This window comes from Pseudorasbora parva, chromosome 1 (genome assembly GCF_024679245.1).
Source record: "Pseudorasbora parva isolate DD20220531a chromosome 1, ASM2467924v1, whole genome shotgun sequence".
In the NCBI taxonomy this organism is placed as follows: Eukaryota; Metazoa; Chordata; class Actinopteri; order Cypriniformes; family Gobionidae; genus Pseudorasbora; species Pseudorasbora parva.
Window position 1 is genome coordinate 53,885,116 of NC_090172.1, and position 22,085 is coordinate 53,907,200.

General features: G+C 37.1%; 1 protein-coding gene across 1 annotated transcript in view; it reads left to right on the forward strand.

The window, feature by feature from the left end:
* The window catches only part of mpped2a (metallophosphoesterase domain containing 2a), an 80,837-nt gene that overhangs the window by 22,123 nt on the left and 36,629 nt on the right, over positions 1–22,085 (forward strand). The window contains exons 3-4 of the mRNA XM_067445219.1: positions 6,097–6,278; positions 20,370–20,595. Coding sequence (XP_067301320.1) covers positions 6,097–6,278; positions 20,370–20,595 — 408 coding nt within the window. The remainder of the gene's footprint in view (positions 1–6,096; positions 6,279–20,369; positions 20,596–22,085) is intronic.

Sequence of the window (22,085 nt, forward strand, 5' to 3'; positions counted from 1 at the left end):
TCGGAAGGAAATAAATACGGCCTCTCGTTTTTTTTTTTTTTTTTTTTTTTTTAACTGGAGCAGCCTAACGATAGATGCCATATTATTTACATTAAACACAAATATGCTGTGTTCACCAAATTCTTTACAGTGGCTGTAGTGTAGTGGTAAGACGCATGGCAGCAAGATTTGATGCAGATCGATCAGAGGTTCAATCCCGCCTTTTGCCAACCCGCTCTATTCCCTTTTCCCATCACATACCAGATCGGAAACGCATTTATTTTCAATAAAAAGTGAGAAAATGTTTGAAAAGTAGAAATAAAGCGTCAAACGTGTTCAATAATAAGTGCTTCTCGGTTAGGGGTAGGCCTAGGAAAACAGACGTGCTGAATTAGAATAGAGACGATAAAAGTGAGTGGGGTGGGGAGGGGTGGGGGGCGCAAAACTCCATCTCGCCTAGGGCAACCAAAGAGCTAGAGCCGGCCCTGAATATGACACATGTATCCAATAAAAGAGCCGCGGTGCACCCAGAGTATAAACGTGTGTCTGTGTGTCTGTGTGTGTGTGTGTGTGTGTGTGTGTGTGTTAGGTCTTTTTCTAGCATAAGGAATTCTGTGCTTCACATATCCAAGTGTTGTTTTTACTGTACATTTTCTGTGAATTTGAATGACGGTGTCTTTATTTGTTTCAAGATCTATTTTTCCTTTTTCTTGCCACACTAGTATATTTTCTCTTTCTCACTCACTCACTCACTCACTCACTCACTCACTCACTCACTCACTCACTCACTCACTCACTCACTCACTCACTCACTCACTCACTCACTCACTCACACACATTCCAGTTTAGCTCTAATGCAATTTCAGCGGCACAGTACGCCCCTGGTCCGAATAATCCTTTCTTTTCTCCCCCCGCCTAATGAATATTTAAAAGACTGTTTGAATATTTAAAACGATGAGCAAATATTCAAAAGGCTCTGTCCGGTCATGGCTATATTCGTGGCTGTGGTGGTTTTGATTTTCATTTTAGAAAGCTAAGCACCTTGAACGAATGTTTTGTCAGGTTGGTAATAGGAATGGGAGATATGGCTTAAAATCCATAATGCGATATGCATTGATTGCAGCCTCTTGCGATAATATATATTGGGATATATAAATTATAATAGAACCTTCTGAGAAAATTCTGCTTGAATGTTATTGGCAGGGCCGGCGTTTGCTATAGGCGAGCTAGGCGGTTGCCTAGGGCGACAATTGTGTTAGGGGCGCGAGCGCGCTCTAGTGCCGCCCATACTTCCCATTAAGCATAGAATCGGAACAAGCGAAATACAACATAATGTTCATGAAACATGATCATCATAGGGCGCCCCCTCAGCCACACGTTTAATTACTTATCAACCTGATTATTAGATTTAATTGATGGTGATTATTGATTATTAGTTCAGGCGTTAGGTCAGGCAAGTGCTCATCTTGCGCGTTCTTCAAAAGTGAGGCGTCTAAACCCGCGGGATGCACAGGGATGGAAAAAGAGAAAAAGAGAAAGGAAGAAAATCGAAAGAAAGCCCAGTACAGAGGTTAGTCTTCTTATCTCAGCCAATAAGTTGTCAAACAAAATAAAATTACTTAGTATCAATCTTATCAACTAATATTTATTTTATAAATATTATTAATATTGTCACTAAGCTATCACTTGCTAGTTTTCTACATAATTACTATACGTATTGCAAACATAACTTCACTGACAATAATCTACAATAACCTAAATGGATGTCATTAAATATCAAAAGTCCAGTTCGTTATGAATATGGATAACGTACGGTATGCATGTTATTTATGAAAAGTACAAACACTCTCTACGTGGGCGTCGGAAGGAAATAAATACGGCCTCTCGTTTTTTTTTTTTTTTTTTTTTTTTTAACTGGAGCAGCCTAACGATAGATGCCATATTATTTACATTAAACACAAATATGCTGTGTTCACCAAATTCTTTACAGTGGCTGTAGTGTAGTGGTAAGACGCATGGCAGCAAGATTTGATGCAGATCGATCAGAGGTTCAATCCCGCCTTTTGCCAACCCGCTCTATTCCCTTTTCCCATCACATACCAGATCGGAAACGCATTTATTTTCAATAAAAAGTGAGAAAATGTTTGAAAAGTAGAAATAAAGCGTCAAACGTGTTCAATAATAAGTGCTTCTCGGTTAGGGGTAGGCCTAGGAAAACAGACGTGCTGAATTAGAATAGAGACGATAAAAGTGAGTGGGGTGGGGAGGGGTGGGGGGCGCAAAACTCCATCTCGCCTAGGGCAACCAAAGAGCTAGAGCCGGCCCTGGTTATTGGTTCTTAAATGCCACCCACCCAAGATGCAGAGAACAGGAAAAACTGGTGTCTTTTTATTTAATGAAAAGACACTGTACTGATACTTTCAGTATTAGGCAAAGACAAACCTTGTGTAATGCAAAGATACTTTAATTAAAAACATATTTCAAACAAAGTTTCTTACCTCCAGCCTCTTGTACAAAATTCCAGTAGTTGGTACCAATGCCATACACATTTCACGGTTCTTCGTACCAATTTCGATACCACAAAATGTTTATTTTTTTTATTTATTTTTTAATGCCATTCAATATGTTTATTATTTCAGATGATAATCATTATAAGTAAATAATACATAAACATTCAAAGGCTGTATGCTCTTTACAAGTAAACATTGTTTATAAAAAAAGCTCAAATGGAAAAATAATCAACCACCCAGGCATGATTATTATTAGTAGTAAAGACAAATTATTATTAACGTTACATATACAAAGTTAAATCTACTGTAGCCTACAACAGTAGCCTAATATAATCAAAAATTTGCTCACGTCCAACCGAACTTTTATTATGACGGGTTGCCGTGAAGACCTTGTGTGTACATTTCATGATATCACAGTTTTCTCAAATGAAGCAAGTAGGTATGTCTGCAGACCGTAGAACTCCATATGGGGGCGGGGACTCTAATATGGGGCTGGGGCGGGGACTCCAAAATGGGGCGGGATCTCCACAAGCAACAACTTTAACCATTGGCTGTGGATTCAGCCAATTGTCATTGACTTATATTTCAAAATAAAAGGGCGCAAATTAAACATAACAAAAGGTCATAATAAAACTCAGTTTTTAACTGAAAAATTCAATTGCTCTTATACAGAAAATTATTATTTTTAATATATAAAGTAATACGTAAATATAAAATGTTGTAATATAATACATTTTACATTATATGTACTATATATATATTTAAATTTAATAGAATTTCCAATTTAATTGGAAAAAGAACACTAATATATGTAACATATATTGCTTAAAAAATACATTGAAAGAGTATAATATCACGTTATACCATGCACACTTCAATATACTTTTAAAGTAAAAAAAAAACAAAAAACAGACGGCTGACGGCAGAGACTACAAAGACAGCGAACGCGCGTGTGTGTGCGTGTGCGTGTGCGTGTGCGTGCGTGTGCGCGTGCGCGTGTGCGTGCGTGTGTGCGTGTGTGCGTGTGTGCGTGTGTGCGTGTGCGTGTGCGTGTGCGTGTGCGTGTGTGTGTGTGTGTGTGTGTGTGTGTGTGTGTGGGGTGTGTGCATGTGCATAAATCCGAACCAAGTACAAATAATAGATGTTGCACTGGTCTTTTTCACAGCTCCTCTGTTTCGCTTTCACCTGTGTTTATTCAAGATGACGAATACGATAATGCGTTGTGCAATCATTTGCAGCTCGTGGCTCTAAATTTTGCGGGTAGATGTCATCAAAATTGAACATGCATTATCGCGATATAATTAAAATCTATCACAGGCCAATTTGTATCGTTTATATCGTTATATCGTATATCGCATGATCGTTCACATATCATTACTAGTTGGTAACCTAAACATCTAAATAAATGTTTTTTTCAAGTCAAAATATTATTTTAAATCAGTGAATCAACTTGACTACATTAGTTTAGTCAGCGATATAGTTCTACTGTTTCAGGCTTGCAAGTCATGGGTTTGATTTCAAGTCAAATGTGCTTCAATTAATCATTTACAATTAGACTTGGGAAGTGTATTAAAAAAGTAAATGGTGCCAATTTTTATTTCATGTTTGGCATAAAAATGTTAATTTGCTTATGAAACAACTCCTGAGAGTCAGGTGACCAACAGATACACAGCCTTGTTGACTAATAGATTCATATGACTGTGTGTGTGTGTGTGTGTGTGTGTGTGTGTGTGTGTGTGTGTGTGTGTGTGTGTGTGTGTGTGTGTGTGTGTGTGTGTGTGTGTGTGTGTGTGTGTGTGTGTGTGTGTGTGTGTGTGTGTGTGTGTGTGTGTGTGTGTGTGTGTGTGTGTGTGTGTAGGCCACAGAGTTCAGCACGCTAGCCGCTTCCATAACTAGATCTGTCGAGTCTTTTATATCTCCGTTGCTGGCCTGACCACCACAGACCACATTTAATCAATGAGAGAGTGAGAGAGAGAGAGAGAGAGAGAGAGAGAGAGAGAGAGAGAGAGAGAGAGAGAGAGACTTGCTTTTATTTACTGCATTGTGATCAATAACAAATATTATTTTCTGTCCGCCTGTTTCTCCCTCTCCTTTTTAAAGTGTCATGATTTTCTGTGCAGGTGGTTCATTTCAGATATGACTTGGTCATATAAATGGAATCACAATTCAGACAGACGCACGAGCCACTGACAGTGGAAAATGGCTGGCATTTTCTTTTTCTTCCTTATATATATATATATATATATATATATATATATATATATATATATATATATATATATATATATATATATATATATATATATATATATATATATATATATATATATATATAATAATGTGTGTATATTTCTATATGTATTTCTTATTTGTTTGTCAGTTCTCTCCTTTTTTTGACAGCACTCCATTTCCCATCCTGTGCTATTTTCTTTTCTTTCATTTGAGTAGATGCTCTTTTATGTATAACTGCTTAACGTACTTGTTTTGCTTAATGGAAGTGTGCGTGTGTGTGTGTGTTGTGCACTGGCCCACCTCCCTTCCTAAGGTTCCTTTATATTTTTAGTCGGACAGGAGATGTAAGTGTTAATTAGAGAGCCGAGGGCTTTTTGTCGACTGACAACCCTTTTAGTAATGAAATAATAGTGGGGGGAACAAGTGCGGCTTATTGCACGTTTCTGACTTCAATTACAGCCAAGATCCTTTTTTTTCGGTTCCTTTTGAGTTATAGAGGAGAATTTCTTCCATCCCAACCCGCCCCCCTCCCCCCATCCCCCAAAACTATCTTTGGGAAAATAAATAAAGGGATGTTCATACAAGAAGAGAGTGATTCTCCTAAATAGACATCAAATGTGAGAATGTCTGAAGGCTACTTTCATTTCCAGAGAAAAATAACAAAAGATTCGGCTCTAGTTTTCAATTTTACTACAAAAGCTGTGAGTGCAAATAAGAAAATGTTTTTGTGAATCAGCAGAAATGATCTATCTATCTATCTATCTATCTATCTATCTATCTATCTATCTATCTATCTATCTATCTATCTATCCATCTATCTATCTATCTATCTATCTATCTATCTATCTATCTATCTATCTATCTATCTATCTATCTATCTATCTATCTATCTATCTATCTATCTATCTATCTATCTATCTATCTATCTATCTATCTATCTATCTATCTATCTATCTATCTATCTATCTATCTATCTATCTATCTATCTAAAGTTGCTTCCAACAATTATAAAAAAAACAATATATGATTTAAAAATGTTCATATTTTTCTATGTTTGAGTATTATAACCTTGTTTAGCAGAGTTTAATCACATAACATCTGTACTTGACATTTATCGCTTAAAAAAGATATTATCTTCTGTAAAAGTCACACATGGATCTGTTGCAAATAACTCTTTTGTCACTAAATAGATGGATCGAGCTTGGTCCTTTTCTTCAGTCACTACTTTTTGTTCTGTTGTTATTTTACTGCAATTACAGACTGATTTTAAGCTAGCAGTTGTGTACAGTTATTTCTGCTAATTGTCATGCTCATAGAATAACCTCCTTCTCTTTCTCCCTCCATCTGTCTCTTTATCGCTCATTCTTGCTCTCAGGGTGGACCCCATCTCGTACGACACTCCCAAACCGGGTGGCCACACGCGTTTCGTGTGCGTGTCAGACACACACTCACGGACAGATGGCATCCAGATGCCTTACGGGGACGTTCTCCTGCACACAGGGGACTTCACCGAGCTGGGCCTGCCCTCAGAGGTCAAGAAGTTTAACGACTGGTTAGGTAAAGAGCTGCTATTAACCACCGTTTAACCCCCTTGCATCACATCCGACCCTCACACACGTAGAGTTTAGTGACGTGTGAAGTGGTGGTGACAGGTTTTAGTGACTGAAGCTAATGGTCAGAAGAAGCAGAGTTTCTCCTTTCAGCATCTGTCCACATAAACCGATGTGTTCAGCGAGCTGTGTGCACCATTACAGGATTTTATTCTGTTCAGTGAAGAATTCTTGGTGCTGAAAGTCATTTTGTGAGGTCTTTATGCTGGTTTTGGTTGGTCAAATAAGGATTTGATTTTCCACAGACTTTTAACTTTGTTGGATTTCACCTGTAAGAGAAAATGCTCATTGTATACTCATTCAAAGTTTTCGTGTTGGTAACAATTTTTGCAAAAATAAATAAATACTTTTATTTAGCAAGGCATTAAATTGATCTAAAATAACAGTAAAGTTTTCCACCAAACTATTAAGTAGCCCAACTGTTTAACATTCATAATTATAAGGAATATTTATTAAAGGGTTGGTTCACCCAAAAAGGAAATTGATGTCATTAATGACTCACCCTAATGTCTTTCCTCGCCCGTATGATCTCCGTTCATCTTCAGGACACAGTTTAGGATATTTTAAGATACTTTAAGATATTTAGTCTGAGATATTCTGTCTCTCCGTTGAAAACGTATGCACAGTATACAGTCTTTTCCCAGAAGGACCAGAAAGGGAATAAAAACATCATCAGAGTAGTCCATATGTGACATCTGTGGTTTAGTTAGAATCTCTTTAAGCATTGAAAATACATTTTGGTTCAAAAATAACAAAAACTATGACTTTATTCAGCATTGTCTTCTCTTCCTTGTTAGTTTTCAATCCTCAAATAAAGATTCAAACGGTTATGAATCAGTGAATCAATTCATGATTTGGATTGCCAATGTAACGTGATTTCAGCATTTTGACACACAATCCAAATCATGAATCAATCTGCTGATTCATAAACGTTTGAATCTTTATTTTACGTTGATATTACTGTTTTTATTACCTTTCTGGACATAGACAGTATAGTGTGCATACACTTTTATGAAGGAACAGAAAAGCTCTCGGACTAAATATAAATATCTTAAACTGTGTTCCGAAGATTACGAAGACATTAGGGTGAGTCATTAATGACATCAATTTCATTTTTGGTGATCTAACCCTTTAATTACTTACACTCATGTCGTTTGACACCCGGATGATCTTTGTTTATCTTTGGAACACAAATTAAAAATATTTTTGTTGAAATCCGAAGGCTCAGAAAGGCCTTCATTGGCAGCAATGACATTTCCTCTCTTAAGACCTATAAAAGGCTGAAGATGTTAAAAGTCCATCTCACCACAGTGGTTCTAAAATCATTTTATGAAGTGACGAGAATAGTATTTGTGAGCAAAATATTTTTTAAACAGGGTGTTTAATCAACTTTATTCTTGTCTTCCGTGTGGGCCTCTGACATGAACTCACGAAGCAACATGACACGTGCGTGAATATGACATAGAGCCGGCGTACGGGCATCCAGGAAGGAAATGCACACTTTAGCACCATTTTGAGCACTACGCCAAGACCTAAAGCACAATTAATGTAGAACTCAACACTTTCGATACGGCGCGTCTTCCTCTGCTTGTACGCTGTAAAAAATTATTTAGAAAAAAAGTTACCTGGTTGCCTTAATTTTGAGTTCATTGAAATAAAAATTTGAAGTTAATACAATGAAATTTTTTTGAGATTCCACAACCTTTATTTAAAATATTAATAAAAGATTTTGTAAGCATATTGGGTAATTGTGTGTGTTTTATTTCTGATGTCGCAGTGAAACATGCCAAATAGTGCTATTTTCATGATTTGTCAAATTTTTTATATGGTTCAAATACAATAATATTTTGAGTTTCTATTTATTAAACAAATTCTCTTCATTGTATCAACTCAAAATTTTAATTTCAATAAACTCAAAATTTTAAGGCAACCAGGTTACTTACTTTTTTAAGTTGAACCAACAAAAACCAACCACATTTTTTTACAGTGTAAACAAAGTTCCTCGCTTTCGCCGACTCTACGTCATATTCTCGTGTATGGGTCGTGGTGCTTTGTGAGTTCACGTCTGAGGCCCAGCTGGAAGACAAGACTTAAGTTGAATAATAAAGTTGCTATTTTGAAGTGTGCATTTTTTCATCAGTCTGAGGCTGGTTACCAAAACAGAACAATCAGAACAAATCCATTGAAAATAATTATAATGGCTTTTAATTTTTGCACAGAATGGTAATATTTACAACACAACTGTATATGATTCAAAACCAAAAATACATGCATAAATATTTCTAAAAAAAAAAATTTTTGACGGACTAGGACAACAGTGTGATTCTTTTTTTTTTTATTATTTGATGTAGACATGGTGTAAGAATTATTTAGTATTTTCTACATGACATCTAATTACCGATTCATAGGAGAGCAATGGGTACTTCATTAGCAACTAATTATGCTTATTTATGTAGGGTTAAATTCAACATGGTTTTATGTGTAGGAACAATCCTCTGAGAAAATCATGTAGAATACAGATGAAGAAATAACTGAATATTGTTAATATCACAATTTTTAGCTTCATTTATTTATTCCATCTATTGAAAGGAGTAAAGATTTTGCTAATGTTTAGCATTCACATTCTACACGGATTGGTAATGAATATTACGCTTTAGGTTTTAGGAAACCTTAGCAAAAGTTGTGATTTATAGGGGGTTGTCTATGTATAGCTATTGCAAAAGTATGTTTCCAGTCAAAAACAAATCACACTTTTCCAGACAAATGCATGGTTTGACCAAAAACCCCAGCTTACAGCACGTGGCCGTCACTGATGTTCTTACTGCGAGATTGATAGATTTGAGATTGAAATATCAGTCCTGACTTCCATAACTCTTGTTAATATATATCTTTTTAGAGGCCCTTGAAGTATGACAAGCTCTCATTGTTTTGAGATGTAGTACAGAGACAGTATCACACACAAAGTCTAGGTCTTTTTAGTGCACTCCATTTAAACCAAATCTTATTTTATTCTAGGAAATTTGTCTTTTAATGTGTTTTAATTTTAGTTTGAAAGTCATCAAGTGGGTTATTAGGGGCCAAGCACCGAAGGTGCGGAGGCACCTATTGTAACCGTAGCCGTTCCTATTATTATTAGGGGCCAAGCACCGAAGGTGCGGAGGCACCTATTGTAATCGTAGCCGTTCTTATTATTATTATTATTATTATTATTATTCTTCTTCCGCTCTTGAGTCTATGGCAGCCCATAGAACCGTGTGGTAAAAAGTTGTGAAATTTGGCACACAGTTAGAGGACAGTCCCATCTGTCATTATAGCCAATTTTGAGTCTCCAATTCAATCCCTCTATCGCCACCGCCTGTCCAAAGTTGCACTTATGTTTATGCTAATAACTTTTGAACCATAAGGGCTAGAAACAAAATTCTTTTTTCCCTTGATTCCTTGGCTCAAGCCGATTCGATTGCACCCTATGACGTCATTTTCCGTCATGAAAATTTTCCCGCCATTTTGAATTTTTCAAAAAAGCTACTTTTTCGAACTCCTCCTAGGTCGTTGCTCTGATTTTCACGAAAATTGATCCAGATCATCTTCAGACCATGCCAACAAAAAGTTATTAAAATCAAGTTGATTAGTCGAATCGTTTTTGATAAATGCGCAAACAAATTTTACGTAGCAGTTGCAAAAATATTCTTAAGGCTGTATCTCTGCAATGCTTTATCGTATTCAACCCAAACTTGGTACATGTCCTCACGAGCATGACTTGAAGTGATCTGCAGCATTTCGGTGCAGTGCCACCTACTGGTCCGGAGATACAAAAAATGGCTATTTTGGCTTATAACTTCTGATGGGTTTTTCCAAAAATCATAAAAGTGGTCTTGTTAGATTCGGGACATCATGCCGAGTCGATAAATATCCAACTATCCCGTATCACCCATTTTGGGCGTCGGCCATTTTGAATTTTGTCTAAAAATGCTGTATTTTACGAATGCATTAGCATATCGTTACGCAACTTGTTATGTGTCTTCTGCACCATGCCCTGAAGGTGCTCAAAAAGTTTCGGGGCAGTGCCACCTTGTGGTCAAAATGTATAACAAAATTTACACTAAGGCTAATAACTTTTGAATAAATTAACCTATTATGATGAAACTGGTCATAATACATTCCTTGGCTACTGCTGAGAACATAGATATCAATTTTGCCATATTTGGTAAAACGTCCTCTCCTCCATCTTGTTATAAGTTAAAAACCTACTTTTTCAAACTCCTCCTAGGCCGTTTGTCCGATTTTCACCAAAATTGACTCGTATCATCTTCAGCCCATCCCGACACAAAGTTATTGATTTCACATCAATAGATTAAATAGTTTTTGTTTAACACAGCGACGAAGCTGAGGCATGATGCCAAAATGACTCTTAAGGTTGTATCTCTGCAATGTTTTGACATATTGACAGCAAACTGTGCATGTGTCATTGTTATCTCACCCTGACCACACCACATTCATTTGGTCACAGCGCCACCTATAGGTAAAAAGTGATACATTATTAATTTTTAACTTTATGTATAATTGTATGTCTTTTTTGCATCAGCTTATGTTAATAGGTCTTTAATGGTTTATTTTTGCAGCTGGTCACTCCCAGCCATGCTGGCATGTCTCATTTTCTTCTTTGCGCTGAGGCACGATGCCAAAATGACTCTTAAGGTTTTATCTCTGCAATGTTTTGACATATTGACACCAAACTGTGCATTTTTGCAGCTGGTCACTTCCAGCCATGCTGGCATGCCTCATTTTCTTCTTTGCGCTTGGCCCCGGAATTGCTGCTTGCAGCTATATTTATTATTATTATTCTTCTTCCGCTCTTGAGTCTATGGCAGCCCATAGAACCGTATGGTAAAAAGTTGTGAAATTTGGCACACAGATAGAGGACAGTCCCATCTGTCACTATAGCAAATTTTGAGTCTCCAATTCAATCCCTCTAGCGCCGCCGCCTGTCCAAAGTTGCACTTATGTTTATGCTAATAACTTTTGAACCATAAGGGCTAGAAACAAAATTCCTTTTTCTCTTGAATCCGTGGCTCAAGCCGATTCGATTGCACCCTATGACGTCATTTTCCGTCATGATAATTTTCCCGCCATTTTGAATTTTCCAAAAAAGCTACTTTTTCGAACTCCTCCTTGGCCGTTGTTCTGATTTTCACGAAAATTGAACCAGATCATCTTCAGACCATGCCAACAAAAAGTTATTAAAGTCAAGTTGATTAGTCGAACCGTTTTTGATAAATGCGCAAACAAATTTTACGTAGCAGTTGCAAAAATACTCTTAAGGCTGTATCTCTGCAATGCTTTATCGTATTCAACCCAAACTTGGTACATGTCATCATGAGCATGACTTGAAGTGATCTGCAGCATTTCGGTGCAGTGCCGCCTACTGGTCCGGAGATACAAAAAATGGCTATTTTGGCTTATAACTTCTGATGGGTTTTTCCAAAAATCATCAAAGTGGTCTTGTTAGATTCGGGACATCATGCCGAGTCGATAAATATCCAATTATCCCGTATCACCCATTTTGGGCGTCGGCCATTTTGAATTTTGTCTAAAAATGCTGTATTTTACGAATGCATTAGCATATTGTTACGCAACTTGTTATGTGTCTTCTGCACCATGCCCTGAAGGTGCTCAAAAAGTTTCGGGGCAGTGCCACCTTGTGGTCAAAATGTATAACAAAATTTACACTAAGGCTAATTACTTTTGAATAAATTAACCTATTATGATGAAACTGGTCATAATACATTCCTTGGCTACTGCTGAGAACATAGATATCAATTTTGCCATATTTGGTAAAACGTCCTCTCCTCCATCTTGTTATAAGTTAAAAACCTACTTTTTCAAACTCCTCCTAGGCCGTTTGTCCGATTTTCACCAAAATTGACTCGTATCATCTTCAGCCCATCCCGACACAAAGTTATTGATTTCACATCAATAGATTAAATAGTTTTTGTTTAACACAGCGACGAAGCTGAGGCATGATGCCAAAATGACTCTTAAGGTTGTATCTCTGCAATGTTTTGACATATTGACAGCAAACTGTGCATGTGTCATTGTTATCTCACCCTGACCACACCACATTCATTTGGTCACAGCGCCACCTATAGGTAAAAAGTGATACATTATTAATTTTTAACTTTATGTATAATTGTATGTCTTTTTTGCTTCAGCTTATGTTAATAGGTCTTTAATGGTTCATTTTTGCAGCTGGTCACTCCCAGCCATGCTGGCATGTCTCATTTTCTTCTTTGCGCTGAGGCATGATGCCAAAATGACTCTAATGGTTGTATCTCTGCAATGTTTTGACATATTGACACCAAACTGTGCATTTTTGCAGCTGGTCACTTCCAGCCATGCTGGCATGCCTCATTTTCTTCTTTGCGCTTGGCCCCGGAATTGCTGCTTGCAGCTATATTTTAAGTTTTATGTTTAGCTTTAATGTAAGCTTCTTTTATATGGTGTGTTGTTTACTGATGAACTTTTTAAAGAATATATGTATTTACCACTCTTTATTACACTGTGTGTTTTATGGACATTATACTATGGTAAAACCATTTTTTTAATGATGGTATCTGGTAGTTAAACTATGGTACTTGTGTGTACATATATACCAGGGTACTGAAGGATTTTCATATTTGTGTACAGTTGTATTTAAGTGGCTTCAAACAGTACAATGGTATAGCATGGTTATATATTGGGATATTTTTGTTGGCATGCGATTGGTTCCTTGAAATATAGTTTAGGGAGTTTCTGTATTGTTTTGAATGTGAATGTCGTAAATCCTGCACCTCAAATCCTCTTTGATCCTGTGCTTTGGTTGAGGTGTAGACCAAAACCCATGTGATTGAATCAAACGGATGCCGGCTCTTACATGCAGAGCTCTATTGGTGCCAGGGAGTCCTGGGCCGAGGGTTTGGGATGTTGGCACCTGATGCAGCCATAAAGTGGTCACATTGACCCCCGTGGAGCCGCTCACACCGCTGACCTTCAGACCAGCAAGCCTGGTGCATTGTCATTGTGTGTGTGTGTACCCATTTGGCCTCTCGACATGAGCCATGCTCCACAACTCTTCAATGTTGAGAGCAACTAAATACAAGTAATAAGTGCTACACTAAACTTGGAAGTTTAACGGTATATGTGATTGTAGTTTGGCTGTTTTGCATCCCATTGTATTGTCTATACTCTACAATAGAATAGAAAATGAACACAGACACTTTCAGCTATTCAGACATCGTACACAAATTGTGTACGACCACAAACATACTTTGTATTCTCTCAAAAGGGGCTAGATTTTCTCTTTTAGTTTGATTTAAAGAGAATCTTGCTAAGAAAATGTGTTAAAATCCATATGTTTGTAACTTACCTTCATTTGAATGGTTTGACTTAGTGAATTGGTTCATTTAAGAAATTAGATTCACTGATCCATAATTTGAGTCATCATGTGTTTGTAAAATTCTGTCGTTGTTACTACTTTTTTATTTGGCAATATATTTAGCAATATTTTATAACTAACATATTAAGTTAAATACTGCCATTGTTTTGGTAAGTTACTTTGTATTTAGGTTACTTATTTTGTATCCTATCAGATCCTCTTTTTTTGTGCCCCAAAACTGTGCTTTTTATGAAAATTTAGTTAAAATATTAGACCCTCTCAAACACCTGGCGCAATGCGACATCAGGCGTGATACAAGTGTTTTTTTGCTAGTTTCAGCATGACTAATACTTGCAGTTGTTAAATGCACTTGCACCCATCTGGTCTGAAAACAAGGTGTGTTCAGGCACATTTTTGGCGCATTGCAATTTTGAGGCAACTGAAATCGACTGCACCATTGGCCAACAGAAACCTGGCTAACCGCTGTATTTTTTTTGTTATTTAAAAGGCATGTTGGTAATATGCGACTTTAGATGGGTGCACAACGTGCGTACACTTTGCTTATTACACACACAGGGATGCGCTGCAGCACACAAAAATGCCAAATATTAAAAATAAAAGGCTTCCTCTGTGAAGCGTTAAAGGGATAGTTCCCTTTGAAATTTAATTTTGATATGTTTTTGCTTACCTCATGGGCATCCGAGATGTAGGAGTATTTGTTTCCCCAGTAGTTTCAATTTTGATAATTTTAGGTCAAACCGTTCTTGTCTGTGCCTCACATAATGCAGGTCTATGGTCACCACCTCAAAGAGCAGACACAGAGAAGTCCAAATTAAACAATCCCCCATCGTAAGTACACACTGATGGCCTAAGACACGAAACGAGCGGTTTGTGTGAGAAAACGAACAGTATTTATATCGTTTTCACCTCAGGAAACGCACGCGCGCCCTCGGATCTGTCGGACGTAGTGGTGTACAAGAGGTAAAAACGATATAAATACTGTTCGTTTTCTCACACAAACCGCTCGTTTCGTGTCTTAGGCCGTCAGTGTGTACTTACGATGGGGGATTGTTTAATTTGGTGTGTTAACTCTGTGTTTGCTCGTTGAGGTGGTGACCATAGACCTGCATTATGTGAGGCACAGACAAGAACGGTTTGACCTAAAATGATCAAAATTGAAACTACTGGGGAAACAAATACTCCTACATCTCGGATGCCCATGAGGTTAGCTAAAACATATCAAAATTTAATTGCAAAGGGAACTATCCCTTTACGTCTTTCCACTCGCAAATTCTGCCATGTAAATAGTGAATCCGCCATGGTGCAAGCGCAACTGGCTTTTAAAGGGAATGGGAAATGAGATTCTGATTGGTTTATTGCTCGTTACACCCAAAATACATCCATTACTCATAAAGAGACTAGGTACAACCCTTTTTGGACCATGTGCCTGGCACACAGACCGTTTTTTTTTTCATCATTAAACTAGCAAAACTGGATTCGGACACACCCGAAGTGCACCTGCGCCATGTGCTTCAGGCCATGTGCTTAAGGCCATGTGCTCAGATCGTTAAAATAGGGCCCATAGATTGAATCAAGAAGCTTGTAGCGTATCTAATTAATGTTTACTATAGTTTTAGCTGTTTAATTAATTATAAGTAATCTTGGCAAGTTGCAATTTCAAAGTAGCTTTCCTGACGCTTGTATTTGTAATTGCAGGAGCTCGATTTTTAATGTCACAGGCTCTCTTTGTCCTTCGCTCCGTCATTCCATCCGTGCATGCTCTCTTGTCACACACGGTTGAAATAGTGCATCATAAGGGATGAAACGGAGAGGGCTGTCAGCAGTCTTTCCATCCCTCCATCTATCAACGTACTTGACGCCACTTTCTTTTCGTATCCGGCATGTGACACCAGTAGCTTTTGAAGTGCCTGGTGGTCGTATAGTGCTCAGACTTTCTTATTATTCACGTCCCAGAGGAAACCTGACGATGAAATTATTTTTTCACATCATCGCTTTTTGCTGTAAACACACACCTGGGCGCTGCTAGATAATCTCATGATGGCTGAAAGCTGTCTTCTGTCAAAAAACATGTTTGGATATAAGAGTTTTGTCAGTTTAAAACAAATTGTTCCCTGGAACATGGCGTGATGATGGAGTAGTTTATATAAGGCTTTTGACGAAGCCATAGAACGACACTCAGATGAGCCTTCAGGTAAACCGACCTTTGTGTTTTCATTATCCGAGCCAAAGCATTCCGGTTATGTTTTCTGTAGTTTCTTAATATAAATGCTTGCATTTCTTTCCAAGGTCGCCACTTTGTTCTTAAGCAGTGGGGGACAAATTATACAAGAGAAAAAAATCATGGTCCTGTATAAATTAAACTTGCAAGGGGAAATTGGTGTTGTTTAGATTAGACCTTTTAAATACTGCTAGGTTTGTCGTTCCTCCCTTTTTTCCTCTCTCTTTTGCATTTGCTTCATTTACCATGCATTTTCTTTTGTTGTTTGTTTTTCTGGCAAGAAAGCCCAGTCGCTAATCGTTGTCATTGATCACGGTTTTGTTGATAAGTGGGATCGATTCTCAGGAATCGTTCGGTGGGAATGAGGTTTCTTTACTGAAGTTCAGTTCTGCTCGATACCTTGCCCGTGAGATCTGACCTGTGCTTCTCCACACGGGATTCAAGGATGCAAACATGGATCTGTGCTCCATAAATAAGGAGCTTTTCTAGGTCTTGACTTCGTTTGTCTGAGTTCACTGTTTATTTCTTTGATCAATGCAGGACAGCCGATATATCCCATGTCCAATAGAACAGCTTTGTTCCTTTGTTTTGCGATGTTGTGGGGGCAGCAATAGAAAGTGTTTGCATGGTTTTAAACAATCCATGCTGTGATATAGGGGTAGTTCACCTTAAAATGACAATTCTGTTGTTATTCACTCATCCTCATGTCATTGCAAACCTTTATGGCTTTTGAAACAGGAAAGGAAAACAGGAAACAGGAAACATTTATATTTCCAAAGAATATCCTGTCCGCTCTTTACAGTAGGCTTTTCAAAGGACATGTGCGCATTATAAAAGTATCTTAAAGTAGTGGCCAAAGTGTAAGCTGTTATTTGCTTTAAAAATAATCGACCTCTCCAGTAGGGGTGGGCGATATGACCAAAGTCACATTACGAGTCATTTTATTTCATAATAACGATATAGTATATCCCAATATAGTTATTTTTGCTTTAAATAAAGTGTTTGTTATATCACATTTTTTGGTACCATAGAAATTTCATAAATCTCATCACCAATTTCACAAAAAGAGTAATACTAGCCTAAATAACATAAGTAAAATAAGAAAATAAAAATGCTCACTAAGGACAAGTAATCTGTGTTATTTATTTATTTTTAATAAAAAGATTATTCTTATTAAAGTTACAAAAGCAATTCAGTCAAGAGCAATACGATTGTTTTAATATCTCTTCTGTCTTTTGCTTGTCAATACAGTTCATTTTGTGTGTTTGATTTCATGAATAGAATGAACTGATTCAATAGAAACATCTGATTCAAAAGAAGGATTTCTCCACAAATCGGGCATTGTGAATAACAACTTACATTCTGCTCTTTCCATCACAAAATACCAGATTTTTTCTGAAACTTATATATGCTTGCCTTTTTGGAGCCTGATAGCCCCAATTCCTTTTTTTTTTCATTACATGAAAAAAGTGACCAGGATTTTGTTTGAAAATGCACATTTTGTGTGATGAAAATGAAAGAAGAAAAGGATAAATTCTAGTTTAGAAAAACTTGATGGCGAGTAAATAATGAGTTTTCATTTTTGTGAGGGTGTACTGTCCCTTTAATTTATGATTGATATTTTTATGATTTGTGCTGTTGGGCTTTCTGGTGGCATGTGCTCATTGTTTTTAGTTCAATTCATCAAATCCCACATGTTTTTTTGCCGCAGCGCTTCGAAAAACTTGACGAATGTGATTGCGCTGCTTCGTTTTCAACAAAATACACATGTTCCCTACCAGCCATCCTTCAGTTTCAGATGTTTACGGTGTGTAGTTTATTTTCACTAATTTGATTTACATTCATTACGCACAGCGATTGCCAAACTGTGCCCCGCGCCGGTCCTCTGATGTAAATCAAGTTCAAACATTGAGGCTAAACCCAAATCCCTTTGACTTTAAGCAGTCTCCCATACTCCACATACCTTCCCATATGTTCCTCTTCAGCTTCTTCAAAGTAATAAACAAGAGTTTATACCCGCAGCCCTCTTCGAAAAATACATTTTGATGGCAATAAAATGTTGTAAAAATCCCTGCGGGGACTCAGAAGATGCAGTTGGTGGGGAGGTAATTGCATTCTAGGCCTTTTTCTGCCGGAGAGAGGCTGGCACGAAGCTCGTCCGCCGGGGGTTTGTGATTCGGTTTTGTGCGACTGGAAAGCTCCATGTAAATGGATCCGTGATGGCGTTTGGCTGACTGCGGGCCGCGGAGCTGAAAGATGGGCTCCTGTTATTAGATTAGACTGGGATTTATGATATATCCCAGTCTATATTGTGCAGAGCGCATGGAAGGAGCAAGAAAGTAAATTAAACTGCTGGGAAAGTGTTTACTTTTAAATCAGTTTATCTTTTTATTTTCTTTATACTTCGGTCAAGTGTTTTGCTCCTTTCTGATGCCTTTACAGTTTCAAATTGAATAGGCTTTTATTGTTTTCCAAAAAAGACACTTCCAATACAAACTGCTAAAAAGCATTTATTAAACGGGCTATTTTATAGTAGAAAGTAACATTTTAAAAGGGGGTCTGCAAAGAGGACCTTCAAACATGTCATTTTATAAAGCTTCAGAGCACACCTGATTCGCCCTTTGTTTCGAATTTTGGCTTTTGAATTTTCAGTCCCATTTTGCTTTGTGCTCTCTCTGAAAAGCGTCGCATTTCATCCGTATTTTGGTTGGTGAAATATTTTTGTTCTTTTGAAGCATTCCATATGTGTTATGCAATCCACTGAGAGACGGTCTGTGTGTGTTTTCCTGAGTCTGAGGATTGACATATAGCGAGAGCACGCTCTCTTTGTTTGAGTTCTATAAAGAACAACTTCCCTGTTGCATTATCCTGATGTACCGACACAAAAGAGCTGTGCTGTGAAGGTGGAGGCTGAGGTGAGAAAAGAGAAAGAGCCTCTTGAAAATGCAGCAGCCGTGACTTTAATAAATGTTTGGTGCTTTTCAGGATGGCTTTTCTATAGAAAATGTGCTTTCTGATGGCAGCACACTTTCTATAGAATAGAAAAGAAAGGCCATAATGGCAGACACATACTGTATCTACACCTGTGACAAAGTATTCCTGAGATGTTTCAGCTAAAAGGTTTTTTTCTGAAAGTCAATGTGCAGGCAAAGTTGTAGACTTTTATAATACATCAGCTTGCTTTTGTATAGACCAAGGATTTTCAAACTTTATGATGCCAGGACCCACAAATATGATGAACCTTTTATGAGGGACCACCTTCCTATGAAAAAAATAAATAAATACCCATTTAGTAAGAGTGACATTGTAAATATAACATGTCGTTTCCAAACTTAAATTGGCTGTACTTAATGTTGGATGTATAAACCTGAAGAAGAACATTTTTAATAATAAAAAAATATATATTTGTATTGGCAACCTTCACAATAAATGCAGGCCTATGTAAGCACTTTAAGTTCTGCGTTAAGAATACTGCCTTACAACCCCAGTGAGCAAAATAAAGGGGACTATAGTAAGAAAAACTCACTAGAAAGATGAAAGCAAACATATTTAATTCTGGAAATAAAGGAGAGTAACATTTAGAAAATAAACGGTTAGAATGTAAACTAGACTTTATCCATTTTTTCTTTGTCTTTTAATTCTCCCCATAGTACCTTCTGGAGGACCCCAGTTTGAAAACCTCTGGTTTAGAGAGTAGCTTGAACAGAGAGGTTGAGAAATATACCATGGTGTATGTTAAGTTGTAATAGCCTGTTTCCACTTGTAGAGTCCTGTTCTTTATTATCAGATTTTCTTCAGGATCAGAATAACCTCATATGAACTTCAGAAGAGCATTTTATCTAATATAAATTCACACCGCATCCTAACCAGACATGAGTTACGTTGGCAGACAATCAGTGTGTCAATATACAGTATATGCGATCTCAGCCAATCAGATGTTTAACATGCATTTATGGGCTGCAGGATTTTAGACCAATTAGATTTCTCTTTGGCCACATTGTTAACTACACACTACCATTGTTAACATTTGAACATATATATTGTATATCACGCTTCTTCCAAAACAGTACTTACAATGTTATGTCATATATAGATCATTACTTTTTTTCAGTTTTCCAATTTTCTTTCAATGGGATTAGCATTGTTTTTTTATAACTTGGATTAACATTAAGAAACAGTATTATATTTTCTAAAATTGTTCAGATTTGTAAAATAGCCAATATACTCTCTTTTAATGCTGCATATCAATTATATTTTATATATTATATATACTTTTTTATTGATGTGCATTTTGTGTGAATTTGTTTTGTGTGAAATATGAAAATTGCTTATGGGGAAACAGAGTTACAATTCTGCTTTAACATGTATGAATTTGTTTGGTGTTGCAGGCGGCCTACCATACGAGTTTAAAGTTGTGATCGCTGGGAATCATGAGCTGACCTTCGATAAGGATTTCATGACGGAGCTGGTCAAGCAGGATTACTATCGCTTTCCCTCCGTGTCCAAGTTGAAACCCGAGGACTTTGACAATGTTCAGTCTCTCCTGACAAACTGTGTTTACCTGCAGGACTCTGATGTCACCGTCAAGGGATTTCGAATATACGGCGCACCATGGTAAGTTCCTCATGCTCTTTTGTGATTTAAAATCACTGCATTTATTCAGAGGTGCGTATTGTTGACAGTCATTTGATATTCAGAATCACATGATCCTTCAGGAATCTTTCTAATATGCTTATTTGGTGCTTTTTTAAAATTTTGCATTTGCATCTTTACATTTAAATTTTTTTATTTTTTTATTGTAAAGGTTGAAAACTGTTGTGCTGCTTAAAGGTGCAGTGTGTAGTATTTATGAGGATCTATTGACAGAAATGCAATATGATATACATAACTGTTTACAGCAGTGTTTAAAGACCTTACACAATGAACCGTTATGTCTTTAATACTTTAGAATGAGGCATTTCTATCTACACACACCACGGGTCCTCTTACAGTGAAGTCGCGATTTTGCGCCGTCATGTTTCTACAGTAGCTCTAAAAAGACAAACTGCTCTACAGAGCGCTAGTCACTCCCTGCTGTCTCAGGCAACGACATCTTTGTCCTGTGTGGCCCACCGTAGCTTCTCTATGTACTTCAAAAAGGAGGGGTGAGTGGTGGGCAGTTGCAATTTGCAACCTCACCTCTAGATGCTGCTAAAATTTACACAGTGCACATTAATTAGACCATTTGGACATGACAGCATTGGCATTTTGCAGGCGGAGCCTACATGATGGCAGAAAATTACAGTTCTGCAGTCTATGGATGGAAGAATAAAAAAAAAGATAATTTCAAGTTTATGTCTCAATTGATTTGAGAGATATACACTCGAAATGATCAAGATAAAATTGTCAATATAAAATATTGTAGGTTTAAATATTATGCCATACTTTAAATCTAGGGCTAATACATTGTATCCCCTATGAACGCATTTATGATATATTAAGTAAAACTATTGTTTACATTAAATTCATGCTTTAATTGTGGAGTAATGGTTGCCGGTTGATCAGTTGAGTCTGTCCGTTTAATGGCTTGCATCCACAAACGTCTGCGTTTTGCTTCAATGCGTGTCTTCGACCACAGTATTCTGTAAAAATGAAGACCTTTTTTTTGCATTGTGATTCTGGCATCCAAAGCCACATTGAGACACCTTTTCCCTTATTCGGTGAATCTCACTTATTTACCTCCACTTGTTACCACTGTTTTTATGCCACCACAATGCATGCAACTGCAATGATGGCTGCTCCCAAATGGTCTATATTTTGTTCGAAACTGTGATACTTTTTTTCCCCTTCCGTATTCTTTGATGAATAGAAAATTGAAAAGAACAGCATTTATTTGAAATAGAAACTTTTTATAACATTATAAATATCTTTACTGTCACTTTTGATCAATATAAAGCATCCTTGCTGAATAAAAGTTTCCTTTTTCTTCTTCCAAATCTCACTGAATTTCTTTGGAATACACACAGGGACATGCATTAAGAAAGTAAATCAAGTAAATCTGACATTTTGAATTAAAATCATCTTCAAGGAGCTTTTGTGATGTAGTTTCTGTGATTGTGCCACTG